Source organism: Cornus florida, unplaced genomic scaffold (assembly GCF_030987335.1).
Source record: "Cornus florida cultivar Cherokee Brave unplaced genomic scaffold, ASM3098733v1 CherokeeBrave_3.0.0_Hap2_Chr02, whole genome shotgun sequence".
Lineage (NCBI taxonomy): Eukaryota > Viridiplantae > Streptophyta > Magnoliopsida > Cornales > Cornaceae > Cornus > Cornus florida.
Genome location: NW_026775572.1, coordinates 20477098 through 20499709, shown reverse-complemented (window position 1 = coordinate 20499709; position 22612 = coordinate 20477098). Strand labels below are relative to the sequence as shown.

The 22612-nt window shown below is 35.5% G+C and overlaps 3 protein-coding genes across 3 annotated transcripts; all 3 read right to left on the bottom strand.

Annotated features, from left to right (window-relative positions):
* Positions 1-1350: 1350 nt before the first annotated feature.
* On the bottom strand, positions 1351-5836 carry LOC132294138 (leucine-rich repeat protein 2-like). The gene is made up of 7 exons (XM_059791888.1): positions 5676-5836; positions 5358-5490; positions 5186-5257; positions 4506-4649; positions 4330-4401; positions 4156-4227; positions 1351-1651 (listed from the first exon to the last, which is right to left on the bottom strand). Exons 1-7 carry the CDS (start codon positions 5752-5754, stop codon positions 1585-1587), a joined length of 639 nt encoding a protein of 212 aa, XP_059647871.1. The 5' UTR covers positions 5755-5836; the 3' UTR covers positions 1351-1584.
* Positions 5837-7199: 1363 nt separating this feature from the next.
* On the bottom strand, positions 7200-12618 carry LOC132294137 (uncharacterized). The gene is made up of 5 exons (XM_059791887.1): positions 12271-12618; positions 10346-10504; positions 10089-10258; positions 7587-9666; positions 7200-7440 (listed from the first exon to the last, which is right to left on the bottom strand). The coding sequence occupies exons 1-5, from the start codon at positions 12382-12384 to the stop codon at positions 7393-7395; spliced, it is 2571 nt and encodes an 856-aa protein (XP_059647870.1). The 5' UTR covers positions 12385-12618; the 3' UTR covers positions 7200-7392.
* Positions 12619-13758: 1140 nt separating this feature from the next.
* On the bottom strand, positions 13759-22366 carry LOC132294136 (probable prolyl 4-hydroxylase 9). Its single transcript, XM_059791885.1, has 8 exons — positions 22041-22366; positions 21793-21906; positions 19617-19774; positions 18661-18763; positions 17882-17977; positions 16281-16346; positions 16074-16193; positions 13759-14505 (listed from the first exon to the last, which is right to left on the bottom strand). The coding sequence occupies exons 1-8, from the start codon at positions 22158-22160 to the stop codon at positions 14419-14421; spliced, it is 864 nt and encodes a 287-aa protein (XP_059647868.1). The 5' UTR covers positions 22161-22366; the 3' UTR covers positions 13759-14418.
* Positions 22367-22612: the final 246 nt, after the last annotated feature.

Here is a 22612-nt window from a genome sequence, read left to right as displayed (position 1 = left end):
AACTTTTTGTTTCAAGTTTGGCTGACTAGGTACGTCTTCAATTTGAACAGTCTTTTTATATGAATCAGTAGATTTACAATTTACGAACTTCACGCAAAGAATAATTTGTCTTATATTTAATATTTGCAATAAATTGCTTCTCCCGGTAATTTCCTTTTTTTTTTTTTTCATGCTTATATAATGCGCAATACCCCATTTTATCTTTATGTTTATATCCTAGAGAGTATGCAACTCATTAATAAAAGTTTGGAAGAACAAAACTGTTTATAGATTTTTATTTTCTTTTATTTATTATTATGGTGCTATTGGCTGAAGAAATGGGTATAGGACAGTGACAGTCTCGTGTGTAAATTTTGATGGCATATTTAGTTAGAAGAGCTGAATTGGTATTAATATGCTGTTTATATTATGTGTCATTTTCTGCATGCTCTTTGAATTTGGGTAGATGAATTTGCTGAATTTGGAGCCTTGTTGTTCCTCGTCAAATTAAATTAAATTATTTGGGCCTTAATTCATTAATAATCCACTATTGATGGATTAGTAATGAATTATTAATCCATCCACATTTAACCCATTCAATACCCGTCCAAAACCCAATCAACGGAACTTTTGGTAACACATATTTTCGCCAATCTCTACCACATCAACAAATTGATTCGTCTCCCTTTAGTCCTTTAGGTACACCGTCGCATTTTCGACACGTGTCTTTCTGGTCCTGAAACTACTTACAAAAACGTTCATTGCAATTACGTCCCTGGACCAACACAAATATGTATTTCGCTACCAATTTTCTCGTATTTATATTTATATGCTTTATTTTGCTCTCGTGACCTTGTATAACCCATTAAACCCAAAACCCACCTTACTTTTTTTCTCTTCCTAGAAGACGAGAAATTCCACTAATCTACAACTTCAAGGGTCAAACCAGCCAGCCTTGAATTATGGGCAGAAAATAAATCATAGTATATCATCTGAACTAAAAAAATAAAAAAATCAATATAAAGTAGCGTACCTGTTTTGTTCACTTTTTTTTTAGGGTTTAGTGTAGGGCCTGTTTTTGGTCTGGTTGGAAGGAAGGGCACAAGAGATTTGTTATATATTTTTTCCTATTATTGTTCTCTCATTAAGTGGTTTAACAAAGTAATTATGTAAATAATTGTAAGGTAAAATGGCATTCCAATATTTATGAAACCCAATTCTGAGGGATGAAAAAATGCGGGCAAGATCCCCTACTTGCTCTGTCCCTCTCTTCCCTTCCTCTCAACCAAATGAAAGAAGTTTCTTTTCGTCCCTCCTTCCGCATTCTTTCCTTCCAACCAAACAAACAAAACATTAATTTGCCAGGTAAAATACTCATGACAACTAAATTTGTATAATCCAAGAATGTTTTGCACAAAGATTGATTGAACTTGGGAATTTCAAGCTCATTATTATCGTATTACTCTTGCTAACTTAGGTTGCCACAACGTTTGTCACTGCTAACATATAGAATGTAAAGACACATATAATCTGTCGTTTATAATTTAGTTGTATTCAGCATAAAAGCATACAATGGAGAGTATCCATTAGCATTTCTAGACTTCTTCAGCATCCAAAGTCATAGGGTACCAGTCCTTTCAGCTCAGGTCCATTAAGTTTGTTGTTTTCAAAGCTGCAACAATTGCAATTAAACTCAGATTATTATAAAAGACAACAAATGAGACTGATTTATCACTAGATCAAAATTACATATGTTAAAAAGATTCTTATCTACAAATGCCTTCAACTTCAGATTAGTAATTGATAAAAAAAATTAAAAGAAAAAAATTGAAGGTGGAACTTCTTTTTTAATGAATGTTGCATAATTTAAGAGGGTCAAGTTCCTCTAAAAAAAGGGAAAACCTAGTGCACGAGGCTCCCGCCATTGCAGGTGGTAAGGGTCAGAAGTCACTCTCCATGTAAATTGCCAAAATGTTAGAAGAAAGATGCAAACAAATACTTGCTAAAAACAAAAAAAGGGCCCGAACTAGCCTCACTCATTGCACAAAGGCATTAATCTTTCACACAATTTAAATTTCTAACACAAGATTTCCATATCACAAAAGAAGTAGCTACTGTCACATATTCTTCATCCCCTCTCATTGTAGCTAAATAGCAATTAAAGTTTATGTATGATTTTAGTCTTTCCAGCAAAGAATTAAAGGAATGATCCCATCTAAGCATGAAGGGAAAGCTGATAGAGAAGATTTTATGGTCTTCCCTAAAGTGATGAGTGACTTCAAGATAAACAAGATAGTTGAATAACTCATAAATGATGAAGTTATATCTGCAAGATTCCATAGTGACAAGATAGTTGAAAAACTCATAAATGATGAAGTTATATCTGGCACAATTCCATAGTGAGCATGCAACAAAAAGGAAACGAAAAAGCCCTATCTTAACCTCCTGCGTCCATGCTTACAAGAATTGGTCCGCATTATTTATATAACTTTTGAACTCTTCGAATCGAGCTAAAATTAAAAGTGGGGAAAATATTACGGCTGCTTGGATAAAGAGAACTACATGCAGAGTTAACCAAGGCAGGGGGAGGGTTGTAGGGAAGAGGGGTCTAAGAGTCATTGACCTTCACATACTAGTTATTTGCAGGTAACGGGTAACCTGTGACATATTGACAAATGATAATGACTTGAAAGGATTTCCATAATCCCACCATCACAACTGGTGAGATTTCCAAGAGGCTGCTAATTTTGTCTGCTTAAACAATGTCATAAGAAGCGCCATGAGAAATGAACATACTTGAAAAATGTATTCACTTGGATGGGATTGATATTCCAATTTTCAAGGGACAATTCAAGGATTGATTAGTGGTCAGCACTTCATTTCCCCTCTTCTACTAATCTTCCTCCATTTCTATAATTAGTGACCTAATAGTGTCAAACATTTATGTTATTACACTAATGAAAATTTATTTAAAACATAGGTCATGCAAAAAATATGTATTTAGCTTTTTACCCAACCGCAAGTTGGGCTGGCCCAACCCAGTCCAGTCCCAACCCAACCTCAACCCGAATCGTTTGGGTTGGGCCAGCCCGAATTGTACCCAACATGGGTTATGGTCAAAACCCAGCCCGAATATTATCGGGCTGGCCGGGTCGGGTTGAGGTTTTTTTTTTTACAATTTTTTTTTCCCTGAAAATTTATATATATTTGATTTATATATATATTATATATTTGATTATATTATTATTAAAAAACAAATTAATTTTAGGGCAAATCATTTTAGCCTCCCCAATTGCCTCCATCTTTATACTAGTTCTCAACTCTGAACTTGTATCCTTGAAATTACTTGACATCCACAACATTATGGGTAACGAGGAATTACTTAACATACTTCTAACCATATTCATAAGAGTACGATTACGCCTTTTTGCTACACGCTTCTGCTGTGGCATGCATATTATAGTGTATTGAGCACAAATGCCATACATTTTAAGGAGTTTAACAAATGGTTAGAGTATTAACCTGTTTCATTATACTTTCCATAATATTCACCACCTCTATATGACCTTATGATTTTCCCTTTTCTATCTAGTTGTTTTTTTACCTCATTTATGTATACTTCAAGAGTACCCACTGCCAACCCCCCCTCCTCTCTCTCTGCAACTGCAAACTACAAAATCTACAAGAATCAGAAGTTCAAAACCCATATATTTCAGTTTATCTATATCAAAAGTTCAAAACCCATATCGGCATATGATTTCAGATTATTCAAAAAATCAAAACCCATATCTTTCAGTTTCCATCGCCCGCTGTTCCAGTTCGGGTTCGCCGTTCGCAAGCTTGAGCCGTTGTCTCTCAACTCTCAAGCTTGCCCCCCCCTCTCTCTCTCTGCAACTGCTAATTTGTATGTATGGGTTTTGTTTTAATTTTTTGAAGTGACGGTGGCGGCGGCAGAGGGGGAGGGACGGCGGTGGCAGTGGTAGCGGCAGCAGAGGGGACGGTGGCGGCGAGAGAAAGAGAAAGACCCTTGCCAATATGATGCAGTATATTTAAGCATCTTATCTATTTAATGTAAGAGATGCAAAGAAAATGCAACTAAATGTCCACTAATTTAAGATCATGTCATGCTTGACTTAGAGCATTATCTATTTAATGTAAGAATGATTGCAATGATACCTTTCCATTGGAAAATTCCCGAAAGGACCATCAACGGGAATCGTTCCACAGAGATTATTATTAGAAACATCACTGCAACATTCAAGATCAGAATACAACTTATAAGTAAAACAAAAAAACAAGTAACTTTGGGGTAAATATATACTCATAACTTTACATATATTTCCAACTTACAAAACTTTCAGGTCAGAGAGAGTGGCGAGTTCTCTTGGAATTGATCCTGTTAGCTTGTTGTTACTAAGCCGTCTGTACCATCGAATTACATATTCAATCTTATCAGAATGAGATTATCAAACAAGATGAGAATAGTCCGCGTTGAACGCATGGTTGCTTAGAATAAATGTACTTACAGAAATCGGAGAGACTTCAACTTGGCAAAGGACTTCGGGATTTCTCCTTCAAATTTGTTGTCATACATGTCCATGCTCACAAGGTTTTTCAACTTACCCAACTCCTTGGGAATTTTCCCTCCTATATTATTCCTATAAAGTTCCCTGCAAGTAATCAACATATTTACCCCTAGTCACTACAAATACACATCTATGTGTGTGCATTAAATACTAAAAAATGAAGTTCTTCTCTAATTAAAGTTGGGAAATTAAAGGCTTGCTTTTCATTTCTCTGAAATTGTTTTCAGAATTCTGAACAGAAATATTGAGATTAGGCCTTCTTTTTTCAATTCAGCTTTCAGAAAATTGTCAACCAAACAAAATTTCGAACTGTTTTTTTTGTTTTTCAGTTCTGCACCAAGCGGGTCCTAAAATCCTGAATATTTGGTGACAAATATGTATATAATACAAACAATCAATATTATGGTCTATTTCTTTGGTAATGGTAAGGAAGTAGAAAAAAGTTGAAAAAATTTAATCTTTGATGATAAATTAAAAAAAAAAAAAAAAAAAAAACGAGATCCCAAATTATATGCTTCTTTTATTTTGTTTTTTCCATAGTTGATTATCTACCAAACAAAAAGAATTAAACCAAAACCATATAACACATTATCAATCAAAGAGAGAGATATGAATATTACAAGTATTGTAGGTGCTTGAGTTCACCAAGCTCCGGACCCAAAGATCCAGAAATATTTGAATTGCCCAAGTCCCTGAAATTGAAATTAACATAACAAATAGAATCAATCATCAACAAGAAGAATCATTTGAACAAATAAATATATACACACAGATATATATACACACACTTACAGACGAATTACGTGGTTTTTAGAATCACAGGTGACATGGAACCAGGTGCAAGGATTGACAAGAGTTGGATCCCAGCTCTGCAAGACGTTGGTGGGGTCGGAGAGTTTGCTTCTCAAAGCATGCAAAGCATTTCCTGAAAGCAAAAACAAGTCAAAACAAAAACATGGGTAAGATTCATTCTAAGAAATCGAATTGAAAACCCTAGGAAAAAAAGAGAGAAATCAAATCAACTAAAGAAACAAACACAAATTAGATGGTGAATTGACATCAACTGAAAATTGAAGCCCATTAGAGTGGAAGTTGATGATTTTTAGTTACCTTCGGAGTTGGTGGAGAGGGAAGAAGAGAAAGAGAGGAGGAAGGGGAGGAGAAAAGAGAGGAGGGAGGGGACAGCCATTGTAGAGAGAGAACGTAGAGAGAGAGAGAGAGAGAGAGAGTGGAGAAAGGTGAAGAAGCAACAAATAAAAGTGAAGGAAACGGTTTAAAAGGAGAAAGAAAGGAGAAAATGATGAGCCTCAGTCGGGAATTGGGCAGTGTTGTTAGTCAGGTCAACGTTGGAGCATTTACTTTAGTCTTCGAAGTGGGTGGGTCCCATTGAATGGGGGGAAGGAGCTTGGAAGTCCGGCATTTTGCTGACTTTTCTCTCTCCCCACCTGTCCCCACTGCTGGTGGACCCCACTCTGGAAGACCGTGTACACTGCTTGCTTTACAAAACTAACTGCTGTTGTCCGCAGAGGTGAATATTCAAATTTTCACCGGGGAAAATAAATAAATAAATAAAAATACATTAAACCTCTGTTTTAGTTAAATAAAGTAAATTACACTCACCCTTTTCTGATATTTAGTCAATATATATTTTTCTCTTTTTTTTTAGTCAAATTACACTGACTTCATTTTTGAACGTTTGTAATTACGTTTATATTTTTATATATATTGTATTTTATTGTAATAAATGTCTTCCAAATTCCAATATAGAATTGAATTTAAAAATTATAAAATCAGTCACATCAATATATATTTCATTATTAATGAAAAAAATGTGTTATTTATGTACAAATTTCTTAGAACTTTAAAAAAAATCAGTATAATTATCTAAGTATTATTCTTGAATAAATAATAGCTTTGCATCTTCCAAATCAAAATATTAATATTGCAAAGTAGCTTCCGGATATCATTCTCTTCCTATCTTGCCATTAAAATCATATACTGGAATCCGCATTACGTTTTAACTCACTTATTAATATATGGAGTGATCATAATTATTATGGTAAGGAAGTTGCCTTAATAACATCACTTAAAGTTTATATTGGAAAATGTTTCGACTAAGGAGAAAGAGAGTAAAAAAAACAGGGTAGAGAATGTCATTTGGATTTTCCAACATATAGTGCTTTAAGAAAAACGATAATTTAATAATTAGATTAATGCTTTAACCCTGACAAAGAAAAACGTATATTTTTTTTCAAAAAATAAAAAAAATTCAAAAGAGAGTCCAAATGTTGTTCCTGAAGAAATTCTGAAATTGGTACATTTTTAAGAGGCAAAAACAACCCCAACAAGCAAATTAATATATATATATATATATATATATCAAAACAACCCTGACAGGTATAATATGGATCAACCCTGACAGGTATAAATTTACCTTTAGAGGCAGCAGACTCTGAAGGGAAAAATACAATAAAGTGTCTATGGCTGGCATCACAGCTATTAGAGTTCAATGTTGACAGTAACCAGTGCAAACACATGTCTAGCTCAAAAGCGAAATTGCAGAAACAGATAACAAATCATATATCCAGAAGTTTTCATGTACAAGAGGTTCACTGATATATCAGGTACAATTCATGTGGAAAGAAAAGACACACAAGCATGAGAAAGCTTGTCTGTCAAATGCATTGATCAACTGTTTTAGTACATGTAACATCAAAATCACTAGAGTGAGGGAAGCATTTTTTTGGTAAGTTGTTTACTCACACAGATCATCAAGATAACAACACAAAAAAAAAAAAGTGAGATGCCAAAAAAAATTCACAACTCTCTATATAGCTCTTTCTCTTTCCTCTTCTTCAGCTTTAAGCCACGCAGCCTGAACATAATAAGGAAGAAACAGCCATGTCAGTAAAATTGGAAAAACAGAACTGAAGTGTGGAACATCCAAAGAAATAAATGGAAAATCCCAAAACATAACAAAGGATGGTGGGTTTAATTTAGCAAGAGTAGGAGAGAACTTGCCTTGTCTCGTTGCAGTCTTGAGACATGTGGACGTACAGAGTTTCCTAAACTCAATCCTCCCCATGCTTCTTGCAACTCTCTCTCCCTCGCTTCTCTGCGAGATGCTGAATGTTTGATCTCTTCATGTGGTTGCCGAGCAGCAGCCATCTTTTCCCTCTCAAGTCTTGGCTTGTGTTTAACCAAAATTTGGTCCAAACTACCTTCGCCATTTTCCAAATGTGTGTTTGTTTCCCTCCTCTTCAACTTCACTGCTTCCTCCTTCATACCAAACCCCATTTTCTCTTTCTCAAGCCTTGAAACATGCTTCACTAAAACTTTATCTAGACTTTCACAATCTGTAATGTCATGTCCTCCATGTTTCTTTTGGTATCGCTGAAACCTACTGTCTCCCTGCTGTGATGATGCTTGCATTTTCTCCCTTTCCAGCCGATGAACTGGTGGCTTTACCAGTATATTTTCTAAGCTATTTTCATTTTCTTTGCTGTCATCATCCTGTGGCAACGTTTTTGCTGTCTTGCAAATTTCATTTCCACTTAAGCTTCCCAGGTTTGGGGGAAAAGAATCTCCTGAACAATCTGTGGCATTTTGTGGCCGCAAAGTCAGGTTGATATTTTCTTTCCCCACTCCTCCACCTCCATCAGAACATGGAGAAGCTGCACTTCCCTCTGATTGTGCGGATGGAGTAGATTTGTTCAAGTCAGTCACCACCTTGTTTCCTTCATCCTTCTCAATTTTTCTTCTGTTCTTTGCTTCTAGGACCTCCCTTTCAAGTTTTGATACATGTTTCACCAGAAACTTATCTAGACTAGGAACTTCTGTAACATCTTGTTTTGCACGATTGAATCCTTTATTTTGCAACCTGTCAAAATTATTGCCATTCAGTTCAAATGATTTTCCATGTTTCCTTTTTGTCTCTTCAATCTCCTTCTCAAGCTTTGAAGAATGCTTTGTTAGTATACTTCCCAAGTCAGGAACAACCTCTGACGAAATCATATTGCTGTTATAATTCTTGTGTTCCTTTTCATACATATACCCCGAATCCTTCTTTGCCTCTTCAATTTCCTTCTCAAACTTTGAAGAGTGCTTCACAAGAATACTTCCCAAGTCCGGTATAATCCCAGCTGAACTTGTATTATTTACTAAACTTACCTTTCCATTATCAGTAATATCTAAATTCTCTCTGTTTTCTTCCCCGGCCTCTTTCCTTCTGGTGTTCTTCGCTTCTTGCACCTCCCTTTCAAGTTTAGTCATGTGCTTGACCAAGAACTTGTCTAGACTAGGAACTTCTGCCTCAACTTGCTTCTTTCTCATCTGCCCATCCATGAAGAATTCCATGTTTGAGTTTCTCACCATTCCTGCTCCAAGGGAAGACATTCTCCGGGAGACATGATGAGCTGGAGCAGAAGTAAAATCACCAGCAGAGCCTAAATCACGCTGCTTCCAGTTTTCTGCTTCAGCTAGAGCAGCATTTAAACCACAAGTTGCAACTATAGTGGCAAGAGAAGCAAGTTCATCTTCATGCAAACACATGAGTCTTTCCAGCATCATGTCCACAAGCTTTGTCATATTAAACTTCTCAGAGAGCTGCCTCATCTTGTATTTCCTTTGTCTTGCCTCGGCAACTGCCATCTCACAGTTTAAGTCTTGATAACTCAAACCATCCTCCTTTTGAGATCCCGATTCAAGTTCCGACTCCGCATCAGATTCACATTCAGAGGAAACCTCTGACAATTCCTGATTATTTTCATCTGTATCTGGATTTTGACTGATTTTACGCAGCAACTCTTGGAATTCTTCTTTACTTATAGAAGGGCAATTTGCAAGCCTATTGAATGCAGCTTTTACAGCTGCAGCTACTTGTTTATCTACTTCGAATGCAGTTTCAAAAGATGCGGTAACTCGATGAGTAGTAGTAGTAGATCCTCCTCCATTAGCAGATAATGTTTCTATCTCATAATGCTTCCGTGAGCAATCTTGTATATCGTGCATGATCACTCCAACAGCTGTTGCTGCTTCAAAAGCTTCAGCTGTTCTTTTTTCCGCTTCCAACAGTAGAACTTCTGCATCTTTACTTTGAATCCTGAGAAAGAAAAAAGATGAACCAAGAAATGCAGTTTGGTGTGCTCAGAAAACTTAGATTGGCTGACCGTTTCCGAAATTGAGATATAAAAAAAATGCTGAATTTCAGAGAACTATCTTCTGTAGTTCTCAGTTTTCAAAGCTCTTGAAAACTGTTTTCACAGAATAAAATCAAATAGGCCCATCATTTCCTATACACTCTAATGCTTTGTTCGTTAGGAAGGAAGGAAGAGGGGTGGACGGAAAACAGGAAAGAAGGAACAAACTTCCTTCATTCGGTAGAGAGGAGACAAGGAGAGAAAGGATAGTAGGAGGGATGAGTCATCTTTCCTCCTCTACAAATTTTCTTCCCTCCAATATGGGCAAAAGAGAGGATGGAAGACAAGAGGTGCTATTATGGAAGTTTTGAATTACAATACCCACCTTGCTGCTCGAAGTATTCGACACCAAGATGCTTCCACCATTGCAGCCTTCCGAGCCTCCATTGCCTTCTGTGCAGCCTCTCTAACTGCAATTTTTTCTCTCAAGACTCTTGAGTAGTGGGGATTTGAATCACCTAAAGTCTCATCGAGAGTTTTCATGCCACTTACTTCCTGTATTAAGCGAATCAGTGTTAGTTAGAATGTCAAACCTTGTATTTATTCAATAAGCAGAATGGAATGCATGACGCTTCCTACTACCTGCAGGAGTTTTATTTTCCTCTTTAAGTAGGAGTCCACCTTTTTGCGTGGGAACCAGTTGAGAGGTGAACCTTTTCGATGAGGAGGCTTTTTAATTTGTGATGTAAATTTGTTTAGAGCACTCACATTTGACTGGCTAGCCTCTTTCAATGCCTTATTCTGCAGTATTCATTAAATTAAAAAATGGGCACCAAAGAGACTCAACCATGAGAAAGATGAAATAAAAGGATAGCATTTAAAAAAAAAAAAAAACTTCAAAATTCAAGGTTTTTCTTACAACTTGACTAGCATAATAGCAGATAATTTTGGGCCATCTGATATAAGGAAATGATATAAGCAAGCATTGACTTCAAAAATATAGATGGAATTCCAACTCATGAATTCAAGTTCTCTAGCATCTCATAGAGCAACAGTGCAAAACGAATTTCCTACTAATTGTATACACATCACCATTGGAGCCACACACTGTCTATGACAACAGTATCTTGTTACTAAAAGTGATTTTGTAGACATAACGATCCATGAAGTCAAAAAATTTATGGAACTACTAAATGACATAATAACCAACAACTCTTCCAATAAGAGAAGCTTCAAAAGTGGTTAGGAGACTGTTTCTTCTGATCATTAAAAGTCTGAAACTTTATTAGTGTTGCAACTTGCAAGTGTATTGCCTATTGGACAGTCCAAAAGATCCCATTGAACGTGCTAGAAAAACAAGTGGGCATACTGAATATTCGATAGGTGTTAAGGAATCATATATTTAATCTGTAATTTGCAAACATCCATATGAACACTGACAAAATGAACAACTGTATGTAGAGTACAGTATCTTAGGTGTTGTGGCAAATACCCACTACTAGTGATTCAATTGCCAGAAAAAAAGAGGATGATTGATTCATTTAAAGAAACGTCATAGACTTCTTTCTTAGTAAATGCAACTAATCACGTGTTATAGTTCCATCGAGAACAGAAAATTAATGACTTACTCAGAGAACTGTTTCTTTCACAAATCAAAATAGGAAGTGTATGTACGTCCCTTCCTATCCCAAGGCTGGCATAATTCAAACAGAACTTCGAGCCATCAAACTAGCCAGCTCATATTCAATGATTCATCTAAGTCAAACCTAATTAAATTAGCCATGATTCAATGAGAGGTTTTCTCCATGAGTATCAAGAAATAAATGCCCTGACCTATCTCTTTACAGTTTCTTCCATTATCATAGAACTTCTCTAATCAGATTTCATGCAAAATGTAGACCTCAGTAGAAAGAACCATATAAAATTGTTGCCACTTGTATTGCTGTTTGTTTTCTATACTTTGCCTGTACATAATTGAACTTGTTTTTCAAGACTTTTCTGTGAATTAGTAGTACTTGGGGGTAAATAAATCACTAATCACATGCTTTCACCACAACATCCTTCTCAATCAAAATGGAAGCAACCTCCATAAATAGAATTCAATTTGTTTCCTCGTGATATCTTTTTAATGCATAACTATTCTGTAATTCTCAGAACAATTTAAAAGTCAATAAATTTTATTCTTACACTCGGGAGATTTTAATATTCTGAATAAAATGTAATTGACATCTGAATTTAATGGTTAGTATCTATGGATTCTAAATCCTAACAAAGAGAAAAATGAAAGTACACAAGAACAAGAACAGTGAAATTTACCTGTCAGTGTTTAAGATTCTAAATTCACTGATATGAAACCAAGAAAAGAAAAAAGAGTAATGATACACAAACCGATTATACAAATACGCTTAAGATATCAAATTTCCAAAATTAAAACCAAAACAAAAAAAAAAAGAAAAAAGAAGTGAAAGTGAAATTCAATTGTTAGGGTTTTGAAACGAAAACTAAGTGAGATCCAACAAAACAACAGTGATTCCAAGTGAAACACACATTAACAATAGAATACATACCTTTCCGATCTTCGAAGTCGTCATTACAGACTCGTTCGCATTGTTTTCTGAATCAAGAACCGGCTCGTTGCTCTGCTTTTCAATGCAACCCATGTCCAAGCAACCTAGATCCATCGCAGAAAGAAATTTGAAATTCTGACAATTAATGCAAACTATTTAACGCAGAAATTAATCGAGCGATAATGTCTTGAATGAGATTGAATCGATGTATCGACCAAATCGATTGAAGATCTTGAACTTTGTATCGTTGTGGGATTCGAAGAAAGTCAGAAGAGTAAGAGAAAGTGCTTGTGCTCCGAGGTTTTGTTTATGAGAGAGATGCAAATGAAAGTGAAAATTTTTGATACGTTATTCTTGGAATGGAATGTATTTTTGAAAAAAGAAACTATCCGTTACACGCGATTCTTCAGTCTCCAACGGTTCTTTTTTTCCCTTCCATATTTTAGTATACGAGGTCCAGTAGAGTGACAGGTGGATTTGTATATACTATTTTACCATCGCTACAATAATTTAATAATTTATTATTATTATTAAAAAAAAAACGCTCTCTATTCATTAGATGCAACAAAGTAGGATCCATGGGAGACACTTGTTTTATCCTGATGATTGTGTTTTTATCATGCTTATATGCACAGAAGAAAATGTAGTATATGTTTTTGGGTAAATTAAAATGTTTTACAGTATTTTTTTTGGGTGTGTTTTGGGTAAATTACTGTTGAACTCTATTGTTTTGACCTACTCTAGTTTCGTTTGTGAACAGTGTAAAAAGTTAATAATGTCATTATATTATAATAATTTATTAAAAAAAGGACAAAATTATTATTTTAGAAACTTTTGGTCAAAGTCTGAGCAAATATATTTGCCCAAGTACCAAATGTATTATGGTTGATTCTAGTCTTCTAAAAGAGAAAGTCGAAGGTTAAGGACATTATAAGTGCATCAGTTTTTATTATTTCCAAATCTTAAGGAGGTTAAAGTAGATTAAAATTTACAAATATATGTATATATATAATTTGTCGAACCTCATGAGAGATTAGTATAATTTATATTAAATTTTTTTTAAATATGTTAGGTGAAAATTTAATACCAATTATTTCAAAAAATCACCATCATTACGTTAAGAATGTAATGTGAATTGCTTTGAAGATGCAATAGTCATTATTTCAAAATAAAGAGTTTTTGATGAAATAAAGAGGTGTGTGCACAAAAAAGAGTACAATAGGAAAAATTAGTATAGCATAGTAGAGAATCTGAGTCCCTTAAATGTAAGAGTAAGACTATCAACAAACAATTACCCTTTTCCTTTAACGTCGTATAAAAATCTCACTATATTTCTCAAATATTTGACTCCTGTTAAAATAAATATTGGATGCACCGGGTGCAATGACTCACCCAAATTATACGTGCTTGTGCATGCATAACATGCAAGGCTCGAATGAGCCTGGTGCACACACAATGCGCCGAACACGCCCAATACTTTCTCCTCGAGATGGAATCTATTGTTGCTCCTGCATTGAAAATCTTTAAAATGTTCAAATTGAGGTGGTAAGAAAATGCACAACTCCCTAGAGTATTTTAGAAGGTTATAATATATCTTTTTTTTCATGACAAGAAACACTCAATCACTCACATTTTTTTTTCCACAATCTAGCTAGAATCATTTCTCTCTCTTTGACAAAAAAAAAAAAGTTATACCATTAGACTAAATGCCTATTAGCCAACGAAAAAAATAGATAATTTTAGCAAACATGGAATTGGGATGATGAAACTTGGAAAAAATTATTTCACACCGGACGTTTAAAAAAAAGATGTTCATCACCATTGCAGCAATTAAGGTACTCTCATAAAAAAGACTTTGGAAAAGGAAAAAAACAATCATGAAACCGTGGGCAAATAAAGCGAGAGGCTTGTGAAGGGTAGGGAGTAAGAAGGCAGAACATGAGTACTCCTTGGCATGCAAATGCAGTTCAAAGGAGATTTAATAATAAACCCATATGTAAAAATTTAAAGTTTTGCTGTTGCTTGCTTGATGTACTACTTATAATGATGGTGACAAATTTTCCATTTTTCACACAAGGAGGCAATCTTAATGCTCAAAAGAATATATGAATTTTGAACTAGAATGCCTTCTATATGTCACTATAGAAATCAATCCCCTCGCTCTTGATCTCGGATCCACTTTGTAGCCACCCATTTCTCCCCTTTAATCACTGGACAGCTCCCATGAAGAGAAGTCTGAAAAGAATAGTAAATCAATTTGGAAGATGAGAAAAAAAAAAAAAATCATTACAATCAGTGAAACAAAAGATACCAACAAAGTCTTCCCTACAATGCCTCGTTTCATCAATAGCTAAAAAAAAACAAACAAACAAAAAAAAAGAAAAGAAAGTAAAGGACCTTACCTTGTTGGTCACGCCTACTCGGGATCTAGGGAGGGGCAGGCCGGAGTCAAACCTAATCTATCAATTGTCTTTTGCTAAGTGAGTGCTCTTAGGCTTGAAGTCGCGACCTTACCCTAGTCAGCCCTAACTTTCACTATTGAACCAGAAAATGGCCTCTAATGCTTGAAATATAGTGGTCAAATGCAAGGGAAATTAAATTAGTTACTGACTTGCCGTTAGTTTCGTCCACCTTTTTGGCAATCAAATGAAGCCACAAGGAAAAAACAGACAAATAATTCAGTATCCCACTCAACTATATAGGCTTTACGGTTTGAACATTTTTCGGATAGAGGAGCAAGGAGTAAAAAATTGACTAATGGACTAAGCAAAGTGAATATGAGGAAAGCAGTAAGTTTTTGTGATCTTACACTTCAACCAAGAAAGCTTTCCCGGTAAAGTAAAGACGGAGACTCTAAATGAGGCTGAATGATCCAAATGATGCCAATTGGTCCGTCTTAGTTATCAAACATTCAAAGGGAGAAACTTCAGTGGCTGTTGTTCCATTAAAAAGAACCAGAGGGGAGACACATAAATGCATGTGCTCCTTACCTCATTCTGTCTCTCACTCCCTATATTTCCCAACACCTGTGAGAGTTACCTCAACTTATATCACAGTACTCTCTAATAGCTCCAGGTTGCAGAAGTCAAAAAAAGTCAAATCATCAAATCAAACATTCAAAATGAAGTCATATAGTAGCCTAGATAAAGGAAGCATCTCTTGTGGGGCAGACAAGGTACCAGAAACGGGAAAAAATACCGAATGCCATGGGGGACTGACTATATAGTACCTTTGGCCAATGAATAGTCACTACTTTCCTTGAAAATTGGAAATAACTATTCACCATTGGCCGAGGGCACAACATCGTTGGTACTCCCGGGGTTACCCAATACATTCTCAAGAAACAGGAAAGCCTAGCAAGCAAGCATATATTAGGAAGTGGTGCTGACGAAAAAGGCTGCCAGGTTGGGAGGTATAGAGAACCCCACTGAGAATGTTTCTAAAGGGGAATTTTTAAATGGCAATTGACAGCAAGAAACCATAGATAGGTGTGAGGATGTTATAGTGGAATTGGAGGAAAAATTGCACGCCGTGTTCTTCTGCTCCACATTCCAGAATTTAGTAGGGAGTTGGTGATGCACTTTGATAGCAGTTGATCAATTCTCAACATGTTTTAGGAAATTCAACGCCACTGTTTCTTTTCCGAAGGCCATACTTTATAACACAACTGAAGTAGGAGTTTTAGTCAATTGTATCCTTGAACAAGCTCTATATTTACTAGAATAAAATCAATATTAATATTCATAACAATTCAACAAGGTAACTAGTCCGAGAGAAGTTGAATTGAAAAAAAGAACAATTACCCGATCGATTGTGCCATTTGGAAACAATGAATAAAAAAGAAGTCCATCCCCTTGGCGAGGCTTCACTTTCAAACCAATGCATTTTTGGTAATCATAGCCCACACCCATGTTCGAGTCATTCTGCAAATAAAAAAATTAGGATGGTCGCTCATATCTGTCACTAGTGAATCCAAAATAAATGACAAACACAAAAAATTCGAATCTTACCTCGAAAGGAAACATGGTTTCACCACCTTCTTCCACATCAGATAGATACAGCAAGAAGGAAGCAATCTGCACGTGATTAATAAAGTGAAGTGATGGTTCTTGAGTTGTACAGGTTTAACACTTGACACACATCTATAACAAAAGGAAAGCATCTTCTGAAAATTCTACGTGCATGTTTCACATCTATTTCAGATATGTGATGACTTCTCATGTAAAAATCAATCATTAGGTGTTTCCAACTGACATCTCTTGGGTAATAAATAAATTAAATTGAGATGGAAAGAGTGCTGATCACCCCCAATGTGTTTAAATTAAAAAACAAGATAAAAGAATGTACAACTTGTTGGGAAATACATCCAAAAATGATTCCCTCCTTAAACAGACTCTTTAGAGTAATTCACCAAAACCAAACAAATTGAAAATAAGAGAAAAAGAAATAAAAACAACAACAATACATTACTCAATAGAGAACCAAACAAAGCAACTCTGCATGCCTATAAACCCTCAATACACCAAGTAATGACTCTATAGAGTAAATCAGCTAACAAAACAAACTTCCAGTATGAAGCTTTATACACAGAAGTCTCATTTTCAATTTGTTTGGTTTTGGTGAATTACTCTAAAAAGTCTGTTTAAGGGGGGGATCATTAGTGGAAGCAAATCACATCACAAATATGGAGATCCAATCACAAAACAAACAACACGCAACACACAAAAACACAATATTTTTCGTGGTTCGGCCAATCGAACTTGACCTACGTCCACGGAGAGAAGAGATTCCACTAATCATTGATGAAGAGAAGGGATGTTACAACTGTAGAGAATGCACTCACTACCTCGTAAGAAATCACTCAACTAACTCCACCGCTCTTTTTGGGCTTGAGAGCAAAACCCACTCTATTAGGGCTAACAGCAAATCCACTTTCTATGAGGCTATATCCCTCTACTTTAAACATACTCACCACTCTCTTCTCTTCTCACTCACTTCACCATTCTCTTTTCTTCTCTACCTTCTCCAAACAACTCCCTCTCTATTTATAGAGACTTAAACACAATTCCTTAGAGGCTTAGACTTGCCTGACAACAAATTCCTTAGAACGCAAGACAACTACTTCCTTAAAGGCCGAGACTTTCCAAACAAGAAATTCCCATACAAAATACGACTCAAAAGAAAACCCAAGTATTGAAAGAATTTGAGACACAAATCCTAACAAAACTGAAAAGAAAATTTATTATGAGTAACAATTGTGTCATTCATTTTTGCAAATGTCTCATGTTTGTTGAGGCAGAAATCTTACATGTGATTGTGTTATGGTTGCCGTATAACTGATTTTAGTGACCAGTTAGTAGGATTCAGGACAATATAGCAGTTTTGTGTTACCACAATCTAAATCATCCTAACTCCTTTGTATTCGTAGTGTGTGTGCGTGGAGGGTGAGTGGCAGAGAGAGAGAGAGCAGACCACTATACAAATTGAAGAAGGCTGCCATAGTTCAAGCACTTACCACATCCAATAACTCCAATCAGTAAGAAGTATGGATAAAGTAAGTGGTGACTTCCTAAAATATTAAGACATAATGGAGAGATAGAATAATATGTACCCTTTGGCTCTCCTGTGGACCATACTCAGCCGGGTGGAATGCGTCATAATGAGAAACATATCTCTGCCCAATCTCATACCGCAGAATATTAAATGCCTGCAATATGGTGATATCCTGGCATTACTCAGTCTATCTCAGAATGGACCTGTAATAAAAGATTAGTTCAAATTTTCAATGCAAGGAAAGAAAATATTGAACATTCTATGTTAATACATTAATCTCTTCCAAGTATAAAGATACATGTGATTATTTAAAAAGAAAAAATGTGATTATTTGTAACATAAATCTACACTTGGAAACAAGAGTTAAGCTAAAACATGGTTACATTGCACCATAAAGAACGAAATAGCACTACATGTTGAAAATTCTAAATGTAAAGGAAGGGAGTGCAAATGTGCAATTACTCTTAAGTTATCAAAACGGCCATACTGTTTGTCCCACCTATGCGGGGTATTGGGAGGGGTAAAATGGAAACGGCCAAATCTTTGGCATTGATCTGGACAAAAAGAAAAAGGCTCCTCCCAGACTTACACCCATGTGCTCATGCTTGACAGTCTTTTTTAGTACTGCACCAGGTAACCTCCTTCTAGGTTATCAAAATACAACCACAATGGCCCATAGAAAGTTGTCTTCCTTTTTCCCCGATTTTTCTTTTGCAATCGATTTAAGGGAAAGAGTGGCCTGACATGGAGTTATCGTTCAAAGCTTTTTACAGTTCCAGCATAAATAAGCTTCATAATCATCACTTAATATAAACAGTATATTGCCAAATATAATACCTCTCCATGGATCCTTGGAATCATTGTAGCCCTTGCAATTTTTATCTCAACGTTCTCCAAACTTCCAGTTCCGTCTTCTGATGCACTGATAAATGTGCCAGAGCTGTTGCCAAGGAAAGTATTAATTCAAACAGTCAGCAACCAGACGAAAGTCGTATCAACACTCAGAAATAATGAACACCCTCTCTTGGTGTGCCCATCAATATTGGCATATGCAGCACCACGTATTGGTCCATCCGGAATCAAGAGAGAAATGTTTTTACAATACAAACATTTAACTTCCGTTCAAAAAATGAATACCAAAACTCGAATACGAATGAGTATATAAAACCCTAAAGCAATGTTTGGAAGCATGGAATCGGTGTTTTAAAATTGGTATTGGAGGTAAAATAGTTTCCTCCAATTCCATGTTTGGAACGCAAAGTCTATTAAAGATGTAGATGAGCATATACAAGAGAAATGCAGTACTAAATGCAAATAGAGAGAAATGAAGCTTACTAAGTTCTAAGCAGAATGCATAAGTGAGGAATAATACTTTTTGTGATTCTTAAGTAGAATCTAAAAGGAGTCAACCTAAGTATTAAGAAGACAGATAGTTGTTGCCAGGAGGCTTGATACACGGGTAAGTAGGTGACATTAATTAAAAGAAATCAGGTACCAAAATATATAGATAAACCAAATAGACAGGATCCTGCAAAATTCTGAAAGTTAATCAGGAACAATAACGTTAATACTTTATGCAGATTAAAAGTTGGAAGAAAGATGCAGCAAACAAGCAACTGAACCAGATTTAATGACTCAAAGGCTATTGAAGTTGATTGATTCTCTCTAAATGGTTGCTGCAAATCAGTACAAGAATTTCTAACCAAGATACAAAGAGCAAGACATTTTTTATATACGAATGTCTACTATATGACTTCATAAAGGAAGAATATCAATATATTAAGAAAAGATACCTTGTTCTAATTCCCTTGGTAGTCTCAGCAGTTTCTCCCTTCCGAAAAGCTAGACCTGATGGTTTAAGTTTTGACCTTGCCACATCAATTATGTTTTGGCATTGTTCTGCTGTTGCAAAATTAGGAAAATAAAGAGCTCGAGGTTTCCAGCTCAAAACCTGCAATCAAGCTTAAGTATGTAAACAAATGAACTAATGAAAAAAATAAAAGTAAAAAACCGAAAAATTATGATCTTATTTATCCAATAAATAACGCATCCTGAAAGATTCTAGAGCTGTGCAGCCCCTTTTGATCAATCAACTTCTTAATTCAGGTATTCTTTTTCAAATGTCCAAGTTGGTCGGCCAATAAAGAGTTGTACACTACTTATGTGTCTTTTTTTTTTTTTTTTCCATGCATTTTCTCACTCCAACTTTCTGATGGTAAGCTCAACTCAGAAGTACGCATTCACAGAGTTAAAGTCAGCACTTAAACCACAAAGGACTAAGATATTTTTACATAGTCCTAGAATGGAACTGCATAATCTAATAGAACCCATAACAATATTCATGAATGGTAGAACAAAGACATCTTTACTAGATTCCAGTTACAAAGGAGGAAGGGAGATGAATGAGTTAGTAGCAGGAATATAGCATTCTTTCAGGGCTCAATAGTCACTATATAAAAAATTAAGAAGTGAAAATTTAGCCATGTGATTTATTAAGCACAGTTTTTAAATATTTTCAAGTTAAACAGCAAGTTTCTGCAAGCAGTATAAACTATGCTCAAAGGTCAGAAAGAAAAGAATGATTCCTTCAAGTCAATCATTATATTATATTCTTTTCCCAATTCCAATTTTTTGGACAGCTGGACCGGCATGGCAGCACACCACATCTATGACAAAATGCACTGCCCAAATCACGGGGCTCAAGGAATGAATTATCTGCAACCAAGAGCCAAAGACACGTGATATTCACAACAATAGGATTTTGTGTGACTCAGTCAATGGTTATATGCATGTTCAAAGGTATAAACATTTAATTAAGATTTTTTTCAAGAAAATTGTACATTCCCTATTTTCTTGGGCATAATAAACAAAACCCTTCTCTATCTCTTTTAATGTCTCCAGATTGATGAACTCATTTTTAAAAATTGAAAGAAAGGAATAATTACAAATTTAAAATTATACAGTAGTACAGGAGAACAAAATAAAAGAAGTGGAGTGTAAGAAGTATGCCCTAAGATCTATAATCAGTTCGCCGATCCCAAAGAAACTAAAGGGCAGAAAAACATGATTAATTGCATGTTTCTCAATTTTCAAGATAAAAAAGTTCCAAAGTATATACCAAGGGCTGTAACCTAAAGGTACTTCCTCACTTTCCAAAGTAGAAGGTCCAGGGTTAAAGTCTCCATAGGGGCAAAGTACAAAGTAGAAGGTTGATGGTTAAAGTTCCCATAGGGGCAAAGTAGGTGTGTGGAGCATGCTTCTTGCCAAGATATAACCAAAAAAAAAAAAAAGGTCCAAAGTATAGAATAATCCATATTTAACTTAATAGTCCACTGCCTTGAACAATCTTCTAATAAAAGCATACCAATGTAATTTGATTGTGCAACTTGTATACAATTTAATCTTCATGAACCCATTAATACAAACTTCAACTTTGATGAGATGTGCGTCTCTCTCAAATCCTCATCTCACTCAAAGATAAAAAGAGGCTTATTGCTCAACAAGGCATGCTTTGCATATGGATAACTTCTGCATTATTATGAATTAAATAAATCCCCACCACATAACATTGAGACTTCGATTTTAATGAATTATGCTCCTAAACATTTCATGAATGGCTCAAAGGTGGTTTCACTAGTTAATAAACCATCTGATTTAAACTAAAAAATTGGGAATTCAAAAGGAATTTTCGATGGGCAAACTTAATACAGTCTCTCAAGCCGTCATGTTAAAACCTGGGGGAGGGGGAATCCATCGTTAATTCATCAAAAATCCCAAATCATCATTAATTATGCCTCTACCTGTAATAAATCCATGATTATTGTTTCAAAGATCCAATTCGTCCAAACAAAATCACCAAAATGGAGTTTATTCATTTTATTAATCCGCATAGCCAATCTAACATTATTCGCTAAAATCGACTTGATTAGGTCTACAAAATGCAGATTAACAACGAAGAAGATCAAACACCTGAAACGGGATCGAAGTAACCCCAGATTCTCCAGTTTCTCCATGCGGCATCGAATCATCCTCTTCCCCAACCGATTTGAGCAATCTAGGCCTCGATCGAACACCAATTTCATCCTGCAAACACAAACAACAATATATTCAACTCAACTCAATAATACAAACACATACATATGTATATGTATATGTATATGTATATGTATATATATACATATATATATATATATATATATGCACAGAGAGATATAGACCTTAGAGAAGATGATGTGTCCGAAGAGGCCGGTCAAGAAGCAGAGGGAGCAAAAGAGGAAGACAGAGGGTAACCCTAACTTCGACTTGAGGGCCGAAACTCTTTTTCCTTTGGGTTTCATCTCTATGCAGAGGCTATTTCTCTCTCCTCTCTCTTGGCTTCAATTATCAATATATATATATATAGTGAGATTTATTTATTTATTTTTGGACTGTCACTAAAGTTTATATCTGTAATCTAATCTTTGTCTCTGTAATCTTTGATTGCCGGTTCAAGAGATTACACAACGCGATAATGGCGGGAGATTTTCTTCTGTTGGACGTTGAAATGTTGGCATTTTTGATCCTTTTTGTGGCGATAGTCAATGCGGTTTCTGTTCAGGGGAGGTGGGCTAGGTTGAAGGCCCATTCTAAGAATTCTAGAATGCGTTAATTTTGGAAAGGTTATCCATCCAGCCCATTAAATAAACAAGCCGGCCCATGTTTAACCAACCTTGTTTCTTTTTGTCAAAGGTGCTATTTGATAGTTTAATTTGTTTAAGTTAATGAGTAAAGCGTTTATCCAATTAAATGT

Excerpts from the sequence above, each read along its gene's own strand:
- LOC132294136 (XM_059791885.1), bottom strand. The coding sequence starts at position 22,160 with ATGAAACCCAAAGGAAAAAGAGTTTCGGCCCTCAAGTCGAAGTTAGGG. Across the intron at positions 21,907-22,040 it reads GACACATCATCTTCTCTAAG|GATGAAATTGGTGTTCGATC; the intron begins GTCTATATCTCT and ends TTGTGTTTGCAG. Across the intron at positions 16,347-17,881 it reads GTCCACAGGAGAGCCAAAGG|ATTGCTTCCTTCTTGCTGTA; the intron begins GTACATATTATT and ends AATCACGTGCAG.
- LOC132294137 (XM_059791887.1), bottom strand. The coding sequence starts at position 12,384 with ATGGATCTAGGTTGCTTGGACATGGGTTGCATTGAAAAGCAGAGCAAC. Across the intron at positions 10,505-12,270 it reads CGACTTCGAAGATCGGAAAG|AATAAGGCATTGAAAGAGGC; the intron begins GTATGTATTCTA and ends TGAATACTGCAG. Across the intron at positions 9,667-10,088 it reads CGAATACTTCGAGCAGCAAG|GATTCAAAGTAAAGATGCAG; the intron begins GTGGGTATTGTA and ends TTTCTTTCTCAG.
- LOC132294138 (XM_059791888.1), bottom strand. The coding sequence starts at position 5,754 with ATGGCTGTCCCCTCCCTCCTCTCTTTTCTCCTCCCCTTCCTCCTCTCT. Across the intron at positions 5,491-5,675 it reads CCTCTCCACCAACTCCGAAG|GAAATGCTTTGCATGCTTTG; the intron begins GTAACTAAAAAT and ends TTTTGCTTTCAG. Across the intron at positions 5,258-5,357 it reads AAAAACCACGTAATTCGTCT|GGACTTGGGCAATTCAAATA; the intron begins GTAAGTGTGTGT and ends TTTCAATTTCAG.